Source organism: Sarcophilus harrisii, chromosome 1 (assembly GCF_902635505.1).
Source record: "Sarcophilus harrisii chromosome 1, mSarHar1.11, whole genome shotgun sequence".
Lineage (NCBI taxonomy): Eukaryota > Metazoa > Chordata > Mammalia > Dasyuromorphia > Dasyuridae > Sarcophilus > Sarcophilus harrisii.
In genome coordinates this window covers 661,241,588-661,260,357 of record NC_045426.1, presented here as the reverse complement: position 1 = coordinate 661,260,357, position 18,770 = coordinate 661,241,588, and the positions used below count along the sequence as shown (strand labels likewise).

Sequence of the window (18,770 nt, the reverse complement as noted above, 5' to 3'; positions counted from 1 at the left end):
TTACTATAAGTTATTATCATTAGTCAGAGATAATGTCGTAAAAGAAGTTAAGCTTTGATCGTGGCCTTAAGAATGGGCAGGATTTGCAGAGATTGAAAGAAAAAGAGAAAAAAATCTAGGCTTGTTGGAATGACAGAGACAGAAACGAGAGAGTACAAGAATCTTCCTGAAATGGTGTGCCCAGGAGATACGTTCTATAAAAGAGTAGTAGGAGACCATGCTAAAAAAAAAAAAATAAGCTGGGAGCCTCTGCCTCCCTCCCCTGACATTCAATCAACTGAAGGAGCTCAGGATACTTACCTAGAGAAGACTCGGGAGAATAGGAAGCCATCATCTAGTATTTAAAGGGCTATTCTCTGAACAAGAATTTAGATTTCTTTCAAATGACTCCAGAGCAGAGAACTGGAGCAAAGGAGAGAAAGTTGTTTGAATGCAGAAATTAGAGCAGTCCCAAAATAGAACAGGTTTTATTATGAATCACAGGAGAATATCCAGCAGAAATTGAATAACTGCTTATCAAAGATGTGCCACAGAGAATTCATGCCTTAGATAGGAATTCTGAGATGACGTGCATCTATGCGTCACATTCAGTGTAGGCTACCCAGCTTCCATGCAGAGTTCTTGATGACTAAATGATATTTTCTCTCTGCTGGTCCAGATTGATGTAACCTATAATGTGCCTGACCCAGTTGCCAAGCCAGCTTTCCAGCTCTTTGTGAACCTCAAGGAACCCAAAACTGAGAGACACCGCTTTCAGTCTCCACTTGGATTGGTCTCTCCAGCGAAGAAGCTGGAAACCCCTCAAAGAGACTTGCCCCTTGTAGATGATGATGATCCAGCATCTGATCAAGATCACCAAGAGTACAAAGTGATCCTGGAAATATGTACCAGGTAAGGAGCTGTCTAGGGCTTGAAGCAGGGGATCATTAGAAAACCTAGAAGAAATCAGGAAGATATGAGATCAACACTACTCCAAATTAGTGCTATAGAACCAGTCAAATGAGAGGAATTCTGACTTTCATAAATTTATTACTGAGCAAGAATCTTTTAACTAATAAACCAATGACATGCTTACAACATTCATTATCGTGTGTTCATACATTTCTATGGACAAATTATAGTTACCAGCATTGAGCTTGCTCACTTTTGGGAAGCTGGGCCAAAAGGCAGAAACAGACACATTGGTGATTTCGTGGAGAAACAAGCAAAGCAAGAGTAATGAAGAATTGGATTCCAAGGGAGTCCAAGAGAGAAGCAAGAGGTGGGGAGGCACTTGGAGAAACAGATGACCTATAGGGAAGCAAAGAGCAGGTAGTGTAAAAATCACACCTCTCTCCCCAGACTCCCAGAAGTCTACACTACAGGAATTTTTATACTAATATCCCATAGCACTCTAGAACCTTTAGCTTGCCATACATCTTGGATAAAGCTTCTTTTTTTTGATAAATTATTTTTTTAATTTTTCAAAAATTTATTTATTCTGTATTAAAGCTTTTTATTTGCAGACCATATGCATGGGTAATTTTTCAACACTGACCCTTGCAAAACTTTCTGTTCCAAAATTTTCCCTCCTTCCTCCCATCCCCTCTCCTAGATGGCAGGTAGTCCAATACATGTTAAATATGTTAAAATATAAGTTAAAGTGGATAAAGCTTCAATCAATTATCAATTTGTTGTCATTTACTGTGTCAGGCGTGCCATTTCCTAACTTTAACCAAATGTCAATGTTGGGAGGAGGAGATGAACTATGGTGAAATGCTATAGGGATAGTATATTGAAATTTCAGCAGAAAATTCCAAATCTAATAATTCTATCAAAAAAAAAAAGAAAGAAAGAAGCTTAAGTTACCCCTACCTGTTCTTAATGAAATTATGCTCTTAGTAATCACTATTTCCATTTCTAAGTGCTTACAAGCCATCTCTTTAATAATAGGCTTCCTAGAATGTTTTCAGAAATTGACATCATGCCCAACATTCTATAGTTTGGAGACTTGACACTTTTCCTATTTTTGAAAATTACGATTTTTTTTTACAAACCCCAAATCTTTTAATCTTCCTCTCCTATTCTATTTAATCTTTTGAAATTCCCTGCAGTGATCCAGCAATCACATATATTAGTTGTATGGGCCTGGAGTCATGAACTAATGGACTTCTTTTGTGTTACATCTCTCTATTAACCGCTGATGTTCTGTCCATAAAAGGACCCTTGAACACAGAATGTTAGAGCTAAAGAAAATTAAGAATTTCTCCAGGCCTACAGTTTTATTTTATAGAGAAAGAATCTGAGAGTGAGAAAAGTTAAGTAACTTGGACAAAAGTAAGGACTATAACGCAGAAATCTTGACTGCATCCAGGGTTCTTTCTGGCACATCATTAACTTGCAAGTCATTTATTCATTTGGCAGAACAGGCTAAAAAGAGATATTAACAAACTCAATCATTCCCTCATTTATTAATCCATTCAAGAAAACTTTATTGACATTTTTCAGGGTAGTAGCTGAGGAAGACTCTTTCCCTTCTATTTCTTATGTCAAAAAGTGCCAAACTTATGCCAACTTACCTTTAGTTGTTTAATATTCCCCCACCGATGTGTACTCTTAACATTTATAAGGGACAACTAGCTGGTGCAGTGGATAGTGCCAATGCTGGAGTCGGGAGACCCTAGGTTCAATTCTGGCCTCAGACACTTACTATGTAACTCTGGGCAAGTCATTTCACCCTGCCTTAGTTTCCTCATCTATAAAATGAACTGGAGAAGAAACTGGCAAACATTCTAGTATCTTTACCAAAGCCAAAAACAATAAAAACATAACAAAGTCATGAAGTTTTACAGTAAACATGGACTTGGTTCATAAATTAACCTTAATTTGATTATTTTTAAAATTTTCTTTTTTGAGACCCTCTCTCCACCTTGCCCAGGCTGGAAATATAATGACCACTCATGGATCCAGCCCCACAACTGATCATCTTGGGATCTTTGAACTGCTCTATTTCCACTTGGGGCCGTTTGCCTCTTCTTAGGCAGTCTGGTGCCCCCTGCTCATCATATCAGTATCAGACTATGCAGAAACCTGATTGGCTTAGTCCATTGATGCTCAGAACTTGGAAGGTCAGAGGATTCATCAGCCTCCACCTTTTCCAAAATAGGGATGGCACGTATATGCTACAGAGCCTTGCTCATGTTTGAATATTGCCTTAACATCAGTTTGGAAAATGAATGCAGGTTCTGTGGAGATGGGTTGCTTTGGCAACAAGGGTATTTTCAGTCCTAATGAGTTTTCCTACAGGAACAATTTAGTGTCACTTTCTCTAAAAGAAACGTAGGATCAATCACGTAATAATCATAATATCTACCTTGACGCCAATCCTGTCTTCTAGTCCTTGTAAATATTGCATGTACATTTTAAAGTTCTTGGTTGATGGAGAATCCAGAGAACAGGCTGTAAAATACAGAAACATGGAGAAGATTCTCCTGGCTTCAATTGAAGTCCTGAATAATGAAATCATTATTCTAACGACCATCCCCTTGGGAGTTTTCTCTCAGGCTTTTGGATAAAGTCCCTGATCTGAATAAACTAATAATATCTCACCTGTTCCTTCTCTGAAATTGAAGGGGATGTGCTATCTGGGATAGACTCTGAGTCTTAATTATATTTGGTCTGGGAGGATTTTAAATAGGAGGATCTTCTCCACCACTGTAGAACTGACCTTCTGTTGGGATAAGAAATAGACCACCCAGTCAACTATCCAAATAAGACTACTCACCTGTTTGGAGGTGGTCATGTGAGACTTAAGGAGGACATTGGAGTTCTTAAATCTCTTGGTACCTGGCTAAATGATGATACCTTGAAGTACCTTATTTGGCTGAGGATTAAGTCTGACGTGTGTGTGTGTGTGTGTGTGTGTGTGTGTGTGTGTGTGTCTGTCTGTAGATAAACTTTATTTCTTCTTTGCTCTCCTACAGGTATGAGCTTGATAAACTTAATTTTTTTCTTTGTTCTTAAGCTCCCTTATAACTTTCAGATTCTATGTTCAAAGATATCTTGAGTTCTAACATTCTGTCTTTTATCATCCAACTTCCAAATTTCCAGTTCCAAAATTTTATGTCTTCCAAATTCTTCCCAGTTCTAACATTTTACTCTTAGGGGCTCTCCCAGCTTTGACATTGTCTATTCTAAGCGCCCTTCCCAGCCTTGCCATTAAATATTCTGTGTTCTGAGATCCTTTCTAGATCTAAAAGCCTTTTCAAGAGGTTAATTAGAAACAAATACTGTTTGAAATAAAAGGGAAAGTATGCTCAATTAAAGAAAATATATGGTTTCCTTTGCCTTTCTCCCCGCCTTCTTCTCACAAGCCATCAATCTGCTTGAATTGGGCTCCGTCTCAAACCTCTGTCTTCACTCTGGCAATTCCCATGGCAGAAGTTATGGAAATAACCACGGAAAGGCATCATTGTTGCAAGGCAACCACCTGGGTTATAGGCCTTTTCAAGCAAGGCAGCAATGCCCTAGAGACCTCAGCTTCAGTATTGGGAGAGTCATGCAAAAAAAAAAAAAAAAAAAAAAAGCCCAGTTCCCTGGGACTTTTCAAAAGCACTTGGTGAATTTTGTTAATCTGTATCACTCCTTTAGCTACAAGGGCTTTGGAGTACAAGCTATGCTTACCACTGATTCATTGAGCTTTTTACTCCTTTGAAAAATGAAGGGATCACTTCTCCTTCCTGCAGTGATACTATGATCATGTGGATAGACATAGAGCCATTATTTGCAGACTGAAAGGTGCCAGTGGGCAGAGCCATTCTCAAGGGCTGGTCACTTCAAGTGCTCCTAAAGAGAACAAGCTTCAGTTCCTGCCAATTGCCGAGGGAAGAACTGAGCATGAGTTAGTGACAGGAATGACGTTTTCCAGACCTCACGAATTCTATCCTGAAACTGCTTATTCTTTCCATTTCTCCCTTGTGTACCTAATTACCTCACACCTTCATTTATAGGCAACAGGAGGAAAGGGCTTGTCAGCACTTTAAAGATTCAGTATCATCGTCATAGAATCAATGTTACAGCTAGAACGAGCCTTAGGAAAGATCAGCAGTATTCTAAGGGACCCAAAAAGATAGAACATAAAATGTCAAAACTGAAAGAACTTCTACAGAAAGCAAGGTCAAGGTCAGAAAGGAACTTAGAACTTAGAATGCTCAAGTTGTGAGGATCTTTAAGATAAAGTGCCCAGAGTATCAGAACTGACAGAGACCTTAGACAGTGGTCCTCAAACTTTTGTTCTCAATATCTTTATGTTATTAAAAATGATTGAGGATCTGTCCAAAGAGTTTTTGTTTATGTGGTTTATAGTTATAGATATTGATCACATTAAAAATAAAAACTAATTATGAATTTGTACACTCTCTGAAAGGATTTCAGAGATTCCCAGGATGCTCTGGACCAGACTTTGAGAACCATTGCGCTTAGAACTAGTCCCTACCAAAATAGATTCAGCTCAAAGCTCTGACCCATATAGAGCTTCATGCATTCTATCTTCTACATTATTATTCTGGCATTTGATGTGGTAGCTATTCCTCCTGGCCTGGTGAGAATAGAGAGTATTTTGGTCTTTGTAACTCCAGTGTCCAACACAGCGCCTAGCCCATAGGAACTATTAAGTATTGTTGGATTAAATATACTCCAATCCCTTCATTCTTCAAATTGAGAAACTGAGGCCCAGGGAAGGAATGTTTCCAAAGTCCCATAGCTTTACCAGTAGAAGAGTTGTGGCTTCCACTCAGTTCTTCTATATCTTAATTCAGAGTTTTCTCTCCACACCATGCTAGAAACAAGCTAAACCCAAAATAATCTCTAATAAGAGATCATCTCTTTTCCTCATTTCTCATGCCATTCTTATGGTGAAAATAAAGATTTGTGGGCTAGACAATAGTATGGATTTGGAATTAGTTGAATTGCTTATCTTTAGAGGAGTCATTAATGGTTTGATACCAACTTTGAAGGGAAGTCTTTAGTGGATGACTTCAGGGATCTATACTTGTCCTATTCTCTTTAATATTTTAACAACATAATAGACATGCTTACCAAAATAGCAAATGACACCAGGCTAGGAGAGATAGCTACCTCACCAAATGCCAAAATCATAATGCAGGTGACAGAATGTATAGATCTTTATGCACTGACCAACAACATTGAGCTGAATCTATAAGAAAATTTAAATTAGATAAATATAAAATATTATACTTAGACTAAAAAAACTGACTTCACAAGGCATCAGTTTCATAGTTAAAGCAAGTTGTTTGAATGAAAAAGATCTGGAGGTTATAGCGGGTTGCAAGTTCAGTGTGTCAATAATGTGATAAAACAACAAGAAATACTAATGTGATCTTGGATTACATTGAGGGAATCAGACCTTTGAGAAATAAGGAAGTGGTGATGGTGCTTCTGTACTCCTCCATCGTCAGACCTCAGGTAAAGCACTTTATTCAGGTGGGGGTGTCTCTATTTAGAAAGGAGGAGAATGTCTAGAGGAAGATCACCAGAGTGGGGAAAGGTCTTGAGCCCATGTATGAGGATTAATTGAAGAGATCAGGTTTAGCCCAGAAAAGAAAATATGGTGTGGGGGGGATTAAGGAAGTTCATGTGGAAGACAGATCAAACTTATTCTTCTTGCCCTCCAAAGGGGAGGAACAGGAGTAAAAGATAGAAGCTGAAAAGTAGCAGAATTAGGTTTCATGCCAGGAGTAATTTCCTGACAATTAGAACTGTCCAAAAGTGAAAAAGAATTGCCTGAGAAGGCAGATCAAATGAGATATTTGTTGTTAAAATATATTTAGCCTAGTACCTGCTTCATAGTAGCCAATATATAAATGTTTATTTCCACCCCTTCCCTTCCCTCAGTATTTTGGCATCATTAGAGATCTTCAGGCAGAAGCCAGGTGACCCTTACTGGGTGTATTGTATTTTAGTTGGCTGCTGCGGTAACTTCCAACTCTAAAAACAGAGATTCTATGATTTCCAAGTCCTAATCCCTTCCTTTTATATCTCTCTTCAGATGTTCTCTAATAATTCCCTGATAGAGAGTTTTCCTTTTTTGTCTATTCTCTACCTGATTTGGATTTCAGTTCAGGAACTTGAAGAACTGGAAATGAATGCTTTCAGCACATCCTAACCTTGGGAGCTATTAGACTATCTTTGGGTCACTTGTCTGAGTCATGGCCCAATTTTCCATAATCTTGAGAATCTGGCTGGCTTTGCTTTTTTTTTTCTTTAAAGTTTTATCGCAGTCTTGAGATTTTTATACATTTTTGTTGTTCGATCAGTCTAACTCTTTGTGACCCAATGGAATCTACTGTCCATGGGGTTTTCTTGACAGAGATCCCAGAGTAGTTTGCCCTTTCCTTCTCCAGAAGGATGAATGGTAAAATGACGTGCCCAAAGTCATACCTAGTAAGTGTCTTCCTGGCTCCAGGTTCAATGTTCTATCCACCGAGCAATCTGGTCACCTCTTCCTTTCTCCCTCCCCCCACTACGAAAAAAGCTATATTGGGGTTATCTGTCCAGCATTTGATGCAAAGAATAAGATACAGCATATGCCCAATCACTGGGAAGACATTTAATTCTAAATACATTCTTCTTCTTCTTCTTCTTCTTCTTCTTTTTTTTTTTTTTGGAAAGGTGGCTTCATTCTGGATCCTCAAACATGGCTGTTCTGGAGGTCCCTCTCTTCTCAGGTTTCCGAGCTGACCTTGAAAGCCTGGAGCAGGTAAGATGTTGAGCTGATGCTGCTAAAACACTTCCTGGGCCCCCGTGGGAGGGTGCACAAAGGTCAAGGTCCATGGCAAGGTTCCATGACATTGGCAATTAGGAATTTAAAACAAAACAAAACAAAAAGCCTCAGTTGCTAAGAGCTATTTATTTTCAAGTGGATTGACAGATATTTTAAATCCAATTAGCACATTTCTATCACAGAGCCCAGGCTGGGTTCATTACTGTGCATGGATTACAGTAATTATATGATCTACATTTGGAAACACTAAAGAGCCAGCGTGCTCTCACAGGAGCTGTTTCTGGCTTCTTAGGGGTCTGTACCATCTCCAACATCTGGAATGCATTTGAATGGAGGCTCTATGTCTTGGAATTTTTGCCACCCCCTCCCTTTTTTTTTCTTTCTGGGTAAATATCCCAGTCACTGCCCTGGCAAATAGACGTCCAGCAGAGTAACCCTAAGAAATCCCCAAGGTCTCTGTTCTGGATTCCCCAAAGTTCTGCTTGTAGTGACCTTCTCCTCTAGATGAAAGAAAGATAGATACTGGGATTTAAGTCACCAAGAGTTTACTGAACACTTATTCTGTACACGATGCTGGGAAGGGCATAGGCATGAAAAGGAGGAAAAGACACAAGCACCATTAAGTGTCTGCTCTGTGCGGACTATGCAAAGAACTTTACAAATGTTCTCATTTCATCTTCACAACAATCTTGGTGGGAAGGCGCTGTTATTATCCCCATTTTACAATTGAGGAAACTGAGGTAGACAGAGGTGGACTTTGCACAGCTAATGAGTATCTGAGATTGAATTTGAATTTGATTCTTCCTGACTCCAGGCTAAGGACCTGAAGTACCTACCTGTTTCAAAAGCATCCTAAAGGGATATTTTTTTAGAAAAGCAAAAACATTTAAAATCACAAGTACCAGATGAGAACAGACAAGCCTCTGAGGAGATGGGACTGAGGTGAGACTCATATGAATTTCTGGTCAAGGCACAGCTGTAAAAACTGTTGTCCTGTGTTCTTCTTTCACCATCATTAATGAGCAAGCATGAATTTTACCTTTTCCAGGAACCAGGTGGGGTTAGGTCACTGTCTTTGTGGTTCAGGGGCCCCACAAGGAGTGGTCATTCCTCAGCACACACCTTATTCTCTGAGCCTCAGAGAATGTCTCCAATTCACATACAGAGCGAGAAAATGAGGCGGAAGAGATCATTTCAAAGGGGGAAATGGAGTTTGTGAAGGCAGGAAGAAACGTTAATGGGTTGTTCAGGGTATATAGTAAATCTGGCTATGAAACGGAGGATTTGTGGAGGAGAGGACTAGCAAGGCAGACTGGATAGATTTTACAGGGTTCGAGTGCCATGTTATGATTGGGGTTTGAGCCTGTAGACAGTGGGTACAAATGAATAAATGAACAAAGCCCACATCAACCCCTAAACTAAGTAAAGAGAGCAAAGGACATTCTGTGTGTGGTCTGAGGGGGAGCTGACAAGGTCCGAGGTCGGGGACAGCTTCCTCAAGAAGGTGGTTTCTGAGTTGGGCTTTAAAGGATGATGGGAGAACTGAACAGCAAGAAGGCCATGAAGGGCACAGGAGCCAATGGGAGCAAAGGGGCAGAGATGCTGATTACAAAGGTCCAGCTTTCCAATCTTGGAGCTTCTGCCAACGACCCCAGGGCTGAAGAGCTCACTCTCTTATACCAAGGCAGCCCATCCCATTGCTGCTCAGTGTTCATTGTGAAACAGCCTTTTTTTCTGTTAGGCTAAAATTTGCCACCAAGTGATTTGCCTCCATTACTCCTAGCACCAACCTTTGGAGCAAGTACACAGCTCGTCCCTCTTCCATATAACACACCTTCAAATACTTAAAGAAAGCTGACATTTTTCTCCCCAAAGTTTTTCTTCTCAAAGACCTTCTCTTCTCCTGATGTGATTTTCAGGCTTCTCAGCAAAATGGTCACCATCCTCTGGAAATGATGTATCTTCTTCTTCCATTTAAGAAGCAGAGCTCCCAAGGGTAACATAGGTTATAGATACCCCACCCTCAAAGTATTCCCAAGAGTGGAACTTCCTTTTACCAAAAGAGAAGGATTTTGCTGCTCAAAGTCTAAAATCAATAAGAGCTCTTCCTGTGTGATGAATCTCACACCCTCTGATGGGCCTGCAGCTCCCTCCAGGTCCCCTAGCAAAGGGCCCCTTCTCTGGAACTCCCTCTGCTTCCAGCCTAGGTTATTGTTAGAATTGGCCATTGTCCTTCCTTTTGTGCCAGGGTCTTCTATTAATGCCACATATTGGTTTACTTGTTCTCTGCTTCTGCTTCTCCCTCATTTTCTTTCTTATTCTCTCTTCTTTCACTTTCTCTCTTCTTCCCCTCCATTTCTCCATCCCTCTCTCTTGCTATTCCCTCCCTCTCTTCCTTGCTCCCTGTGCCTCTTCTTTCTCTCTTCCTTCTTTTCCTCTCCCTCTCTTCTTCCTCTCTTCCACCTTTTTTCCACTCTCTTTTTCTTTGTCTCTCTCACTGTCTCTGCATCTGCTGTCTCTCTGTCATCTGGTAGAATGATTTGTAGGCAGGGGGCTTTTCCACCATCTGGAGAGCTTTAGTGTTTTCATGATGAGTTTGCTGCCCTCTGGTTCTCCGCAAATCCTCCCAACACATCCAGGTACTGACAACATCGAGTGTTCCCAAGACAGTGTGGCTTGAGTTGGCCAAAGTCCTTTCCAGGGGTTTCAGCCCTTCTCATCAGAGAAGGATGTGTGTGCTGAGAAACAGTCTCTCCCTACGGGGTCCCCCAATCACAAAGACAGTTAACCCCCATCCTGCCTGGTTCCTGGGGGAGGTAAAAACTCCTGCTTACTCATTAATTATGGTGAAAGAAAGACATGTGGCAGCAGTTTTTATAGCTGTGCCTTGACCAGAAATTCATAAGATCATGTGGGAAAGGCAGACTTGGCTGCCTCACGGCCACATTCATTCTGTACCATGGAAGTACCTGATTCCCTGTAGAGTCCGTGTGGGTCTGGTTTGCTGCCCTGACATTTATAAGGAAATGGCTCCATTCCTCGGAGTTACAGGGACTGTCTGAGACTCCTCCCTCCTCCTTTATGGGCACCCTGGGTCAGCTAGGGACGGGATGTTTGCTGGCATTAGGCATAGGAGGCTGTGGTCACCTTGTTGGAAACAGTAATGAATAGTTGTAGGGCACTTCTGTGAATGCTTTGTGGGGGACATAGGAGCCCACACCCTGAAGGGGGAGTTTCTATTTTGGGAAACTTTCTGAATGGCCCTTCTTATTTGGGTCAGGACTAAAGTACACTTTCCTCCCGCTTCTTTCCAAAATCCTTTCCATCCTAACTGCCGCCCAGCTCCTCCATAAGGCCTACCCAACCTGAATATTCTAGTGCATGGGTCTTATCTTCCTGAGACTCCCAGCAATCTACATCTGTCAGAATGCTGGGACAGTAGATTACACTGGTGTGTCCACAGCAGGACTTAGGAATTCTGAGGTCTCTCAGCCTACTGAAATCAGGAACCCATATCCCAGTGTCCTCCATGGAGCTTTCTTGATGCTTCCAATTAATAGCACTCTTGTCTTTAGGCTTCACAAATCATTTTGTTTTAGAGCTCTCTAATGCCTCCATGATAATATTGTGTACTATAGTTATCTGGCTTTGTGTCTTATCCCCTTATTGGACTAGAAGTATTAGGAGGACAGGGACTGTCTTATCAAATCCAGCTTCTGATGCTAATGACTCACATGATGTTGTACAACATTGAACCTGCCTGGAAGTTGGAACTAGATGGTCCCTTCCAACGCTTGAGCCATACTTCTGGCTTCCAATGTGTTTTATTTGGTTATAGGAAGGCTTCATATGGAAAGAGCATCATTGTGGTGATAGTGTTTGATGATTAACAATGTGTATTTCTATTTAAAAAAAAAAAAGGAAGGAGTGCTTGCAGGGGAGAAATTTGTAAAGAATGGTCCATACAGTTCAACTGGTTTATTCTAGACTTTCTTCACCTGAGTCTTCCCTGTAGTTTGTGGAGGGTGTATGTGGTTCTCCTGAGATTTGTCCCTCCCCGCAGCCATGTGTACCAAACTAAGGAAGCAAGTGAGTAGGAAGCTATGAAGACAAACTCAATCATCAGAGCCCTAATAATGACCTGATGAGGCTTAGACCGGTACTTATTGTTGGTCAATCAATGAGAGCTTGAGGGATGTGCATTTAAAACAGGGTCCTTAAAAAAAGAAATCTAGCCCAGAAACCCCAAGATATCTTGCAGAGTTTCAGCAAACAAAATTTATATTCTGTATGGAACACAGAGATGCTAAGTCTCCAAGTATTTGAAGGGTTTCATGGGAAAGAATGGTTGGACTGCTCAGTCCTGCAGCCTTGATAAGAATAATGTAAGGAAGTTTATTTTGAATAGAAGGAAAAACTTGTAACAATCAAAATCATCCAAAAGTGTTTCTGATTTCAGTTGAAGGAGCCACTGCCAGCGTCCCTTACAGGTCTGGTCAGCCATATTCAGTGGCTCCCCGGGGCCCTACCCGTCCAGAGTGTTTGTGATTCCAGGAGTTTGTGAATGAATCACACATGTGGGGATCAAATTACATTTGTGGTTCAGGAACATTCTTCCCCAGCTGCACTCCTTCCTTCTCAGCATCCTTATCCCCCAGCTCACTCCCAGAAGAGTGTTCAGAGAATGCAAATGAACCTTAACATTTTGTGTTTTTTCAGTTACTGATGAACAAGCAGATTGGACTCAAAAGATATGAAGTGGAAGGAAGGAAAGTCCTTTTCTATTTTGATGAGGTAATCAATCACAATTCCTTGGCCTATCTCCACACAGAGTGCCTCTTTCCCTTTGCCCACAACAGCCCATGACATAGGGAAGTACAAGTAAGTGATGGAACTGAGATTCCATGATACATGCGGGGAAGAGTTTTTGTTTTTCTTGCCTTCTCATTGGGAGCTGGGGTGGGGAAAGAGTGAGGGAGGGAATTAGGAACTGAAAATAAAATGGAATTTAAAGAAATTTAAGAAATGAAGCTCCATCCACATTATGTGACTGATAAATGTCTGTCAAAACTCTGTGTAAGAAAACACTTACTGGCTCCAGTTCCAATTTTCTTTCCACTAATCCTGGCTTTGAGAGTCCAGGCTTTGCAGTTGAAAACCCATGAATGTGGGTAAATCATTTAACATCAGGACCTCAGTTTTCTCATCTGTGAAAAGGTATAATAATGCAGGCACTACCTGCCTCACAGGGAATGTTGTGAGGAAAGTGCTGTAAAAATGTGAATTATTATTATCCCTAGTTTCTGAAGTGATTTTATGAAGTAGAAATATGAAATAGATTTGGAAGAACATAATGATCCACAACAACATGAAACAATCATGACATAGGTGTTTATCACAAGTTACAAAAAATTGCCATTTATCACATGAAATAACAAACAGGCTTAATCAAATATGACTAGGCAAAGCAGAATCATAATGATTGGGCAACTTGCTTCCAAGTTCAGGAAATGTTAAAGTCTCAGGGGATCGCAGGAACAGGGGTAGGTCTAGGGAGCAATGGGAGGAGTGTGGGAAAAGTGGGGAGAGGCCAGGGAGGGATAAAGGAAGAGCCAGGTGTGACTGAGTCATCTAAAATTATTCTAATCAAGGCAGTCTTAGAGGCTGGACAGGATGGATGGATTGGATGTTTGTCCTCTGTTCTGGAAGAGAACCATGATATCAGGGAGATTCACTTGCAGGATGACATACAAGTGAATTGGTTTAAGTGAAGGAGGGCAGGACAAGATCCCCTGTCTCCCTTTCCCCTCCAGAGCCATCTGGCTTCAGTGACCAGATATAGACCAGGTTGAGTGGAGATGGCCCTGGATGCAATGGGAGACTTTGGCTTTTTTAAGCTGAGGTCTTTAATAGGTCTCAGTTTAGTCTGGGAAAACTGACCTCTAGCATTTCCTCTCAAGGGAAACAGAATGGGCTGGTCTGGAGTTCACATTATGACTGTCTTAACTATGTTAATAAGACAGTCTAGGAAAGCTGACCTTTTTTGCATGCAATTATGATTGATAACAGGAACGGGATGGGCTTGTTTGAACATTTCCTGACTAGAGGACAGAATATGCTGCTTTAGAGTTCACACAGTTTTGACTCTCCTAAATGAGGGCATTGAAATTCTAAAATAGTAAAATAGTCATAATAATTAACATTTATATGGTGTTCACTATGTGCCCAAGCACTGTAATAGCACTTTACAAATAAAATTTCATTTATCCCCACAACCAGTCTAAGGAGGTGTTATTATTATCCCTATTTTACAGATGAGGAAACTGTGACATACAGAGATAAAGTGACTTGCCCAAGCTCACACAGCTGGTGAGTGTCTTGAGAATGGATTTGAAATCAGGTCTTCCTGATTCTATGTCAGTGCTCTGTTTGTTATGTCACCAGCTGCATCGGGTTTTTTTCCATCTGTTAAGTGGGGATAGATAATAAAAATCCTTTCTATTCTGTCAGTATCACAAAGATATTGTGAGGTAGTAGAAGCAGTTTGACACAGGAAAATTGAGCTGTTGTATGCATTCAGTTCAGAGAATCTACCATTTATTATATGCCTGGTAATGCCGGTTCTTGATCTCAGTGCCAGTGCTGACAAAGTTAAAAATGACACATTATGCACCCTGGGACTTTACATTATAAAGTATGCTATCCAACAACAACACTTTCACAGATAGTTAAATACTGGGAAAACAGAGACCACTAGCAAATGGGGGAATCAAAGATTAGATTGTAATAAAATAATAGCAATGGTTGTTTCACATTTATGTAACATTTTACAATTAAAATTCACTTTATATACTGTGTCTCATTGGGTCCCTCCAAAACCTTATGAAATAAGGAGTAGAGAATTATATCCATGTTTCACAAATCCAATTAAGCAAGTTCATTCCTACGGCATTCAAAGACAAAAGAGAAAGGACTACAATTTTTTTTTAAAAGAAAAAGATCTGAAATTATTGTAACAAACTTTTCACCATAAGAATAGTGGAACCACCATTCTGGAACCCTAACATGCCAATATTGGTATACTTATAGGGACAATAATAATGGTACTAAAGTGAACAAAGATAGGAAAAGCAGCTAAATTGCACAAAATGTAGATAGGAAAAGATGCAATTATGAGAATCCTAGAGGATTGATGTACAAAGTATCCAAGAAGTAGATACCATAGGCTTGGGAAAAAATCTTGGACTTTATTAATCTCCAAAAAAAGCAGAATATCAACAACTACTTACCTATGTGCCTAGCATCATCTATATAAATAGGTGTGTTCTCAAGAGACCCAAATTGATGGTGTCCTCATTTAAAGTACAAGTATGGAATAAGCAAGCAAAACTTAACAGTGAATCACATCTTTACCATTTTCCAATTGCTTTAAAGGTGTAGAAAATACAAAATCTCATTATACTTATCATTTGTTGATTATTTAAAAGCATTTCATCTGGTAGAGCAAAGCAAAACCTTAAAAAGGCTCCCTTTTGACAGCGTCTCCCACGTAGAAAAATTGTCCAATATTTCTTAAAACATTCAGCAACAAAAATAACTGTGTTAAATACTCTTTAGGCAGGCAGCTTGATGATTCAATAGATGAAACACTGGACCTGTAATCAGTAGGACTTAAGTTCAAATCCAGTCTAGACACCAATCTCTAGCTTGGCAAGTCACTTACTTCTGTTTGCTGGCAAACCTCTCCACTGTCTAGCCCCCCAAAAACCCATACACAGTATGGTCCTTAAGTCAAAGAGTCAAACAACAAGTACAACAAAGTTCACTCTGATGATAAACATCAAGAAAGACATATAACATACAAGGGAAATGTATGCTTACCAAGAATTTGCCATTGTTATGGAGTAGATTCAGTGCAAATTTAAAAATTGAATAGGGTTTTCCTGTGAATGATGAGGTCCTCCAGCTGTTCCTTGTAGATGACATTGTGCTAGGTGATATCAAGTCTTGGAACACTGCAAAGACACCTGAAAAATATATATAACCATCCAGAGAAGTTTGGCTTGACTATCTATACAAGAAATAACAAGTGGATGAAAAATGTCTATTATACAGATTATATGTGTATGGAAATTCCAGAGCTTGTCCATCAGGATGTGTATGTGAGACAGGCAATACAGATAGATGAGTTCAATCTGGAGTTGGAAAGCAGAATGGATTTTCTCTAGGATTCCTTTAAAGACCCCGATCTTCTCATAGAAACGGAGCCCAGATCTTTTAATGATAGCTTTTTAATTTTTCAAAATACATGCAAAGATAGTTTTCAACATTCACCCTTGCAAAACATTGTGTTCTGTATTTTTTCCTTCTCTTCCACCTCTCCCCCTCCCCTAGACAGCAAGTAATCCAATATGGGTTAAACATGTGTAATTCTTCTAAACATATTTCCATATTTATCATGCTGCAGAAGAAAAATCAGATCAAAAAGGAAAAAAAAATTGAGAGAAAAAAAAACAAGCAAATAAACAGCAACAACAACAACAAAGGGTGAAAATACCACGTTGTGATCCACATTCAGTACCCATAGTCCTCTCTGGATGCAAGATGGCTCTCTCCATCATAAGGAATTCAAAGGCCCATATTTAATACCAACGTTCTTCTAGGGCTTCTGTACGTCATGAGACTAAAAAATTAGAAAACAAGTAACACAGAGAGGGCAGTGGACAGCACGCAATGAGGAACTCTGAAGAATAGGATTAAAAATTTCATCAAGGAAATGTGTAATAGGAAGAGATGATGCATTGTTCATGAGGCAAAGAAAACAATTATAGGTGGATGGCTAAAATGTACTATAGTACTCTTGAAATACATAGGAAAAAATGAGGAAGGTCTCTAGCACACTGGGGAGTAAGTACATGGATGGGAGTTTTACACGTTGAGCAGACATGAATGTAGCCACCTACATCACTGGTTGGAACTCCCAAGTTCATGAATTTGCAGATCCATTTGAGTATTTTACAGATTCTTCCACTAAAGTCCTCCAAGGTACTGTATTGGCAGAGAGATAAGCACAACTCACCACCCAGAAAGGTTTCTCTTATGAACTCAGGAACCAACTTAGTTCCTCTAAGATGGGCTTCATTAAGTGTGGAGAGCCTGCCCTTATCACCCTCTCCTCCTGGGGATTCTAACCTCACTTGGATTGTACAATACCATTCTCTTCTCATTCTCTACTTTATTTCCCTTCCATCTTCTTTTCAGCTGCGTTGCTACCCAGACCAGAAACCAAGCCTGGAGAATTTAACCCTTTCAGGGCCCACTTTCTTCATTATTTCCTACTTATCCTATATCTAGCTTGCTTTGTATGTAGTTTTATGTTCTTTCCCCCATTAGATTGTAAAGCTCCTTTAGGGCAGGAAATTTTGCCTCTTTATTTCCTCAGGCTTAATATAGTGCCCAGCACGTAGTAGACATTTAATAAGTGATGACTGATTGATTGGGAATGTCGCTATTTCACATGTAGCCCACTATATCAGAATGAATGTTCCAGTCATGTTTCAGCATCTTTTTTTACAGCTTATGTATGTATAAACTCTGCCCCCTCCCTTACCTCAACTCTCTAGTTTTGGATCCCTAATCAAAGCAATACTACTATTGCTACTTGAGAGAAGGGGTATCTACCTCCAAAGCAATTCTTGTATCTCCCTTGTAACTCCTCAAATCAAAATATTTCTCTTGACCACCATTCTTCAATATGTGTTAACCTCCCCTCTTAATTAAAATATAAGTTCCTCAAGGACAGGAATTATCTTCACTTCTGTTTTTTGAATCAACAAAGACTTAGCACAGTGCTCTGAACATTGCCAGTGCTAAATAAATACTGATTCATTCATTGATTATACTTACCTTTCTTACCTCTCTTATTCTATCTTTGGCCCTCTAAGCATAGATGTTAACCTTGCCTATGTACTGGGTCTTATTCTTTTTTCTCCATCCTTATTCCCTTGGTCATGTCTCCAGTTCCCATTTTCTCTTCCTGAATGTCCTATAAGCATATGGAACTTAACATGCCCAGAACTTATCTCCTTTAAATTTTCCTCACTTCTGTGACATCCCTGTTTCTTTAATAACAGCATCCTCCTGATTGCCTTGGGTTTTTAACTTCTTTACTAATCCTTGATTTTCCTTTCTTCCTTATTCTTCATATTGAAGCAATTTGCCAAGTCTTATCTGGTCTATCACCATAACCTCACTTGCATAAGTTTCCCTTCTCTCCATTCCCATGACCGTAAGCTAGTTCTGAAATTTATCAATAGCAGCCTCTTTCCAGGCTACTCATTTCCAATCCATCCTCCAATGGCTGCTGAAATCAAGCCTTGCCTAAGGGACCATGTCACTCCCTCACTCAGAAAATATATTGTCCCCTATTGCCGCTAGAATAAAATATAGGATCCTTGCACTGTATTTAAAAACTTTCACAGTTTGGCTTCAGCCTAATTTTCCAAACATATTTCAAATTGTAAGAAATAAACCTCTTAGACTCAAAAAGGGTGAAGTTAAAAGTGTGTTTTATGACACATCTGCAGAAATAGATCCTATTATAGAGTAGGCACACACCAGGACAGAGTAAGATCAAGCATTGTATCCTATTCCCAACCTTAGCAAGGTCCCTCCCCCATTTCCTCATTTGCTAAGTATTTTAGGAAGTTCCTACTCTGCCTCCTATTTACTTATTCCTAGATGTGTTCCCCCTCCCACCACATACATTGCATGATCATTAAAATGAGCCTAAGCTCCTCCTGGGAAGGAAAAATTAATAGTCATAAAGCAATTAAGCATGCATATACAGCTAAGCTACTTTCCTGTCTTCACGACCCTTTGTCAGTTTATTCTGTTTTAACTATAAATTCAAGATATAATATCTACTACAATGTCTTCACAGGCTGTTTCTCTTACTTGCATATTTCTGTGGAAACACAAAGTAATAAGA

The 18,770-nt window shown here is 39.9% G+C and overlaps 1 protein-coding gene across 1 annotated transcript in view; it reads left to right on the top strand.

Moving 5' to 3' along the window:
* Nucleotides 1–18,770, top strand: part of CPAMD8 (C3 and PZP like alpha-2-macroglobulin domain containing 8) — a 155,073-nt gene that overhangs the window by 125,615 nt on the left and 10,688 nt on the right. Inside the window, exons 35-37 of the mRNA XM_031947976.1 lie at nucleotides 659–891; nucleotides 7,669–7,756; nucleotides 12,500–12,574. Coding sequence (XP_031803836.1) covers nucleotides 659–891; nucleotides 7,669–7,756; nucleotides 12,500–12,574 — 396 coding nt within the window. The remainder of the gene's footprint in view (nucleotides 1–658; nucleotides 892–7,668; nucleotides 7,757–12,499; nucleotides 12,575–18,770) is intronic.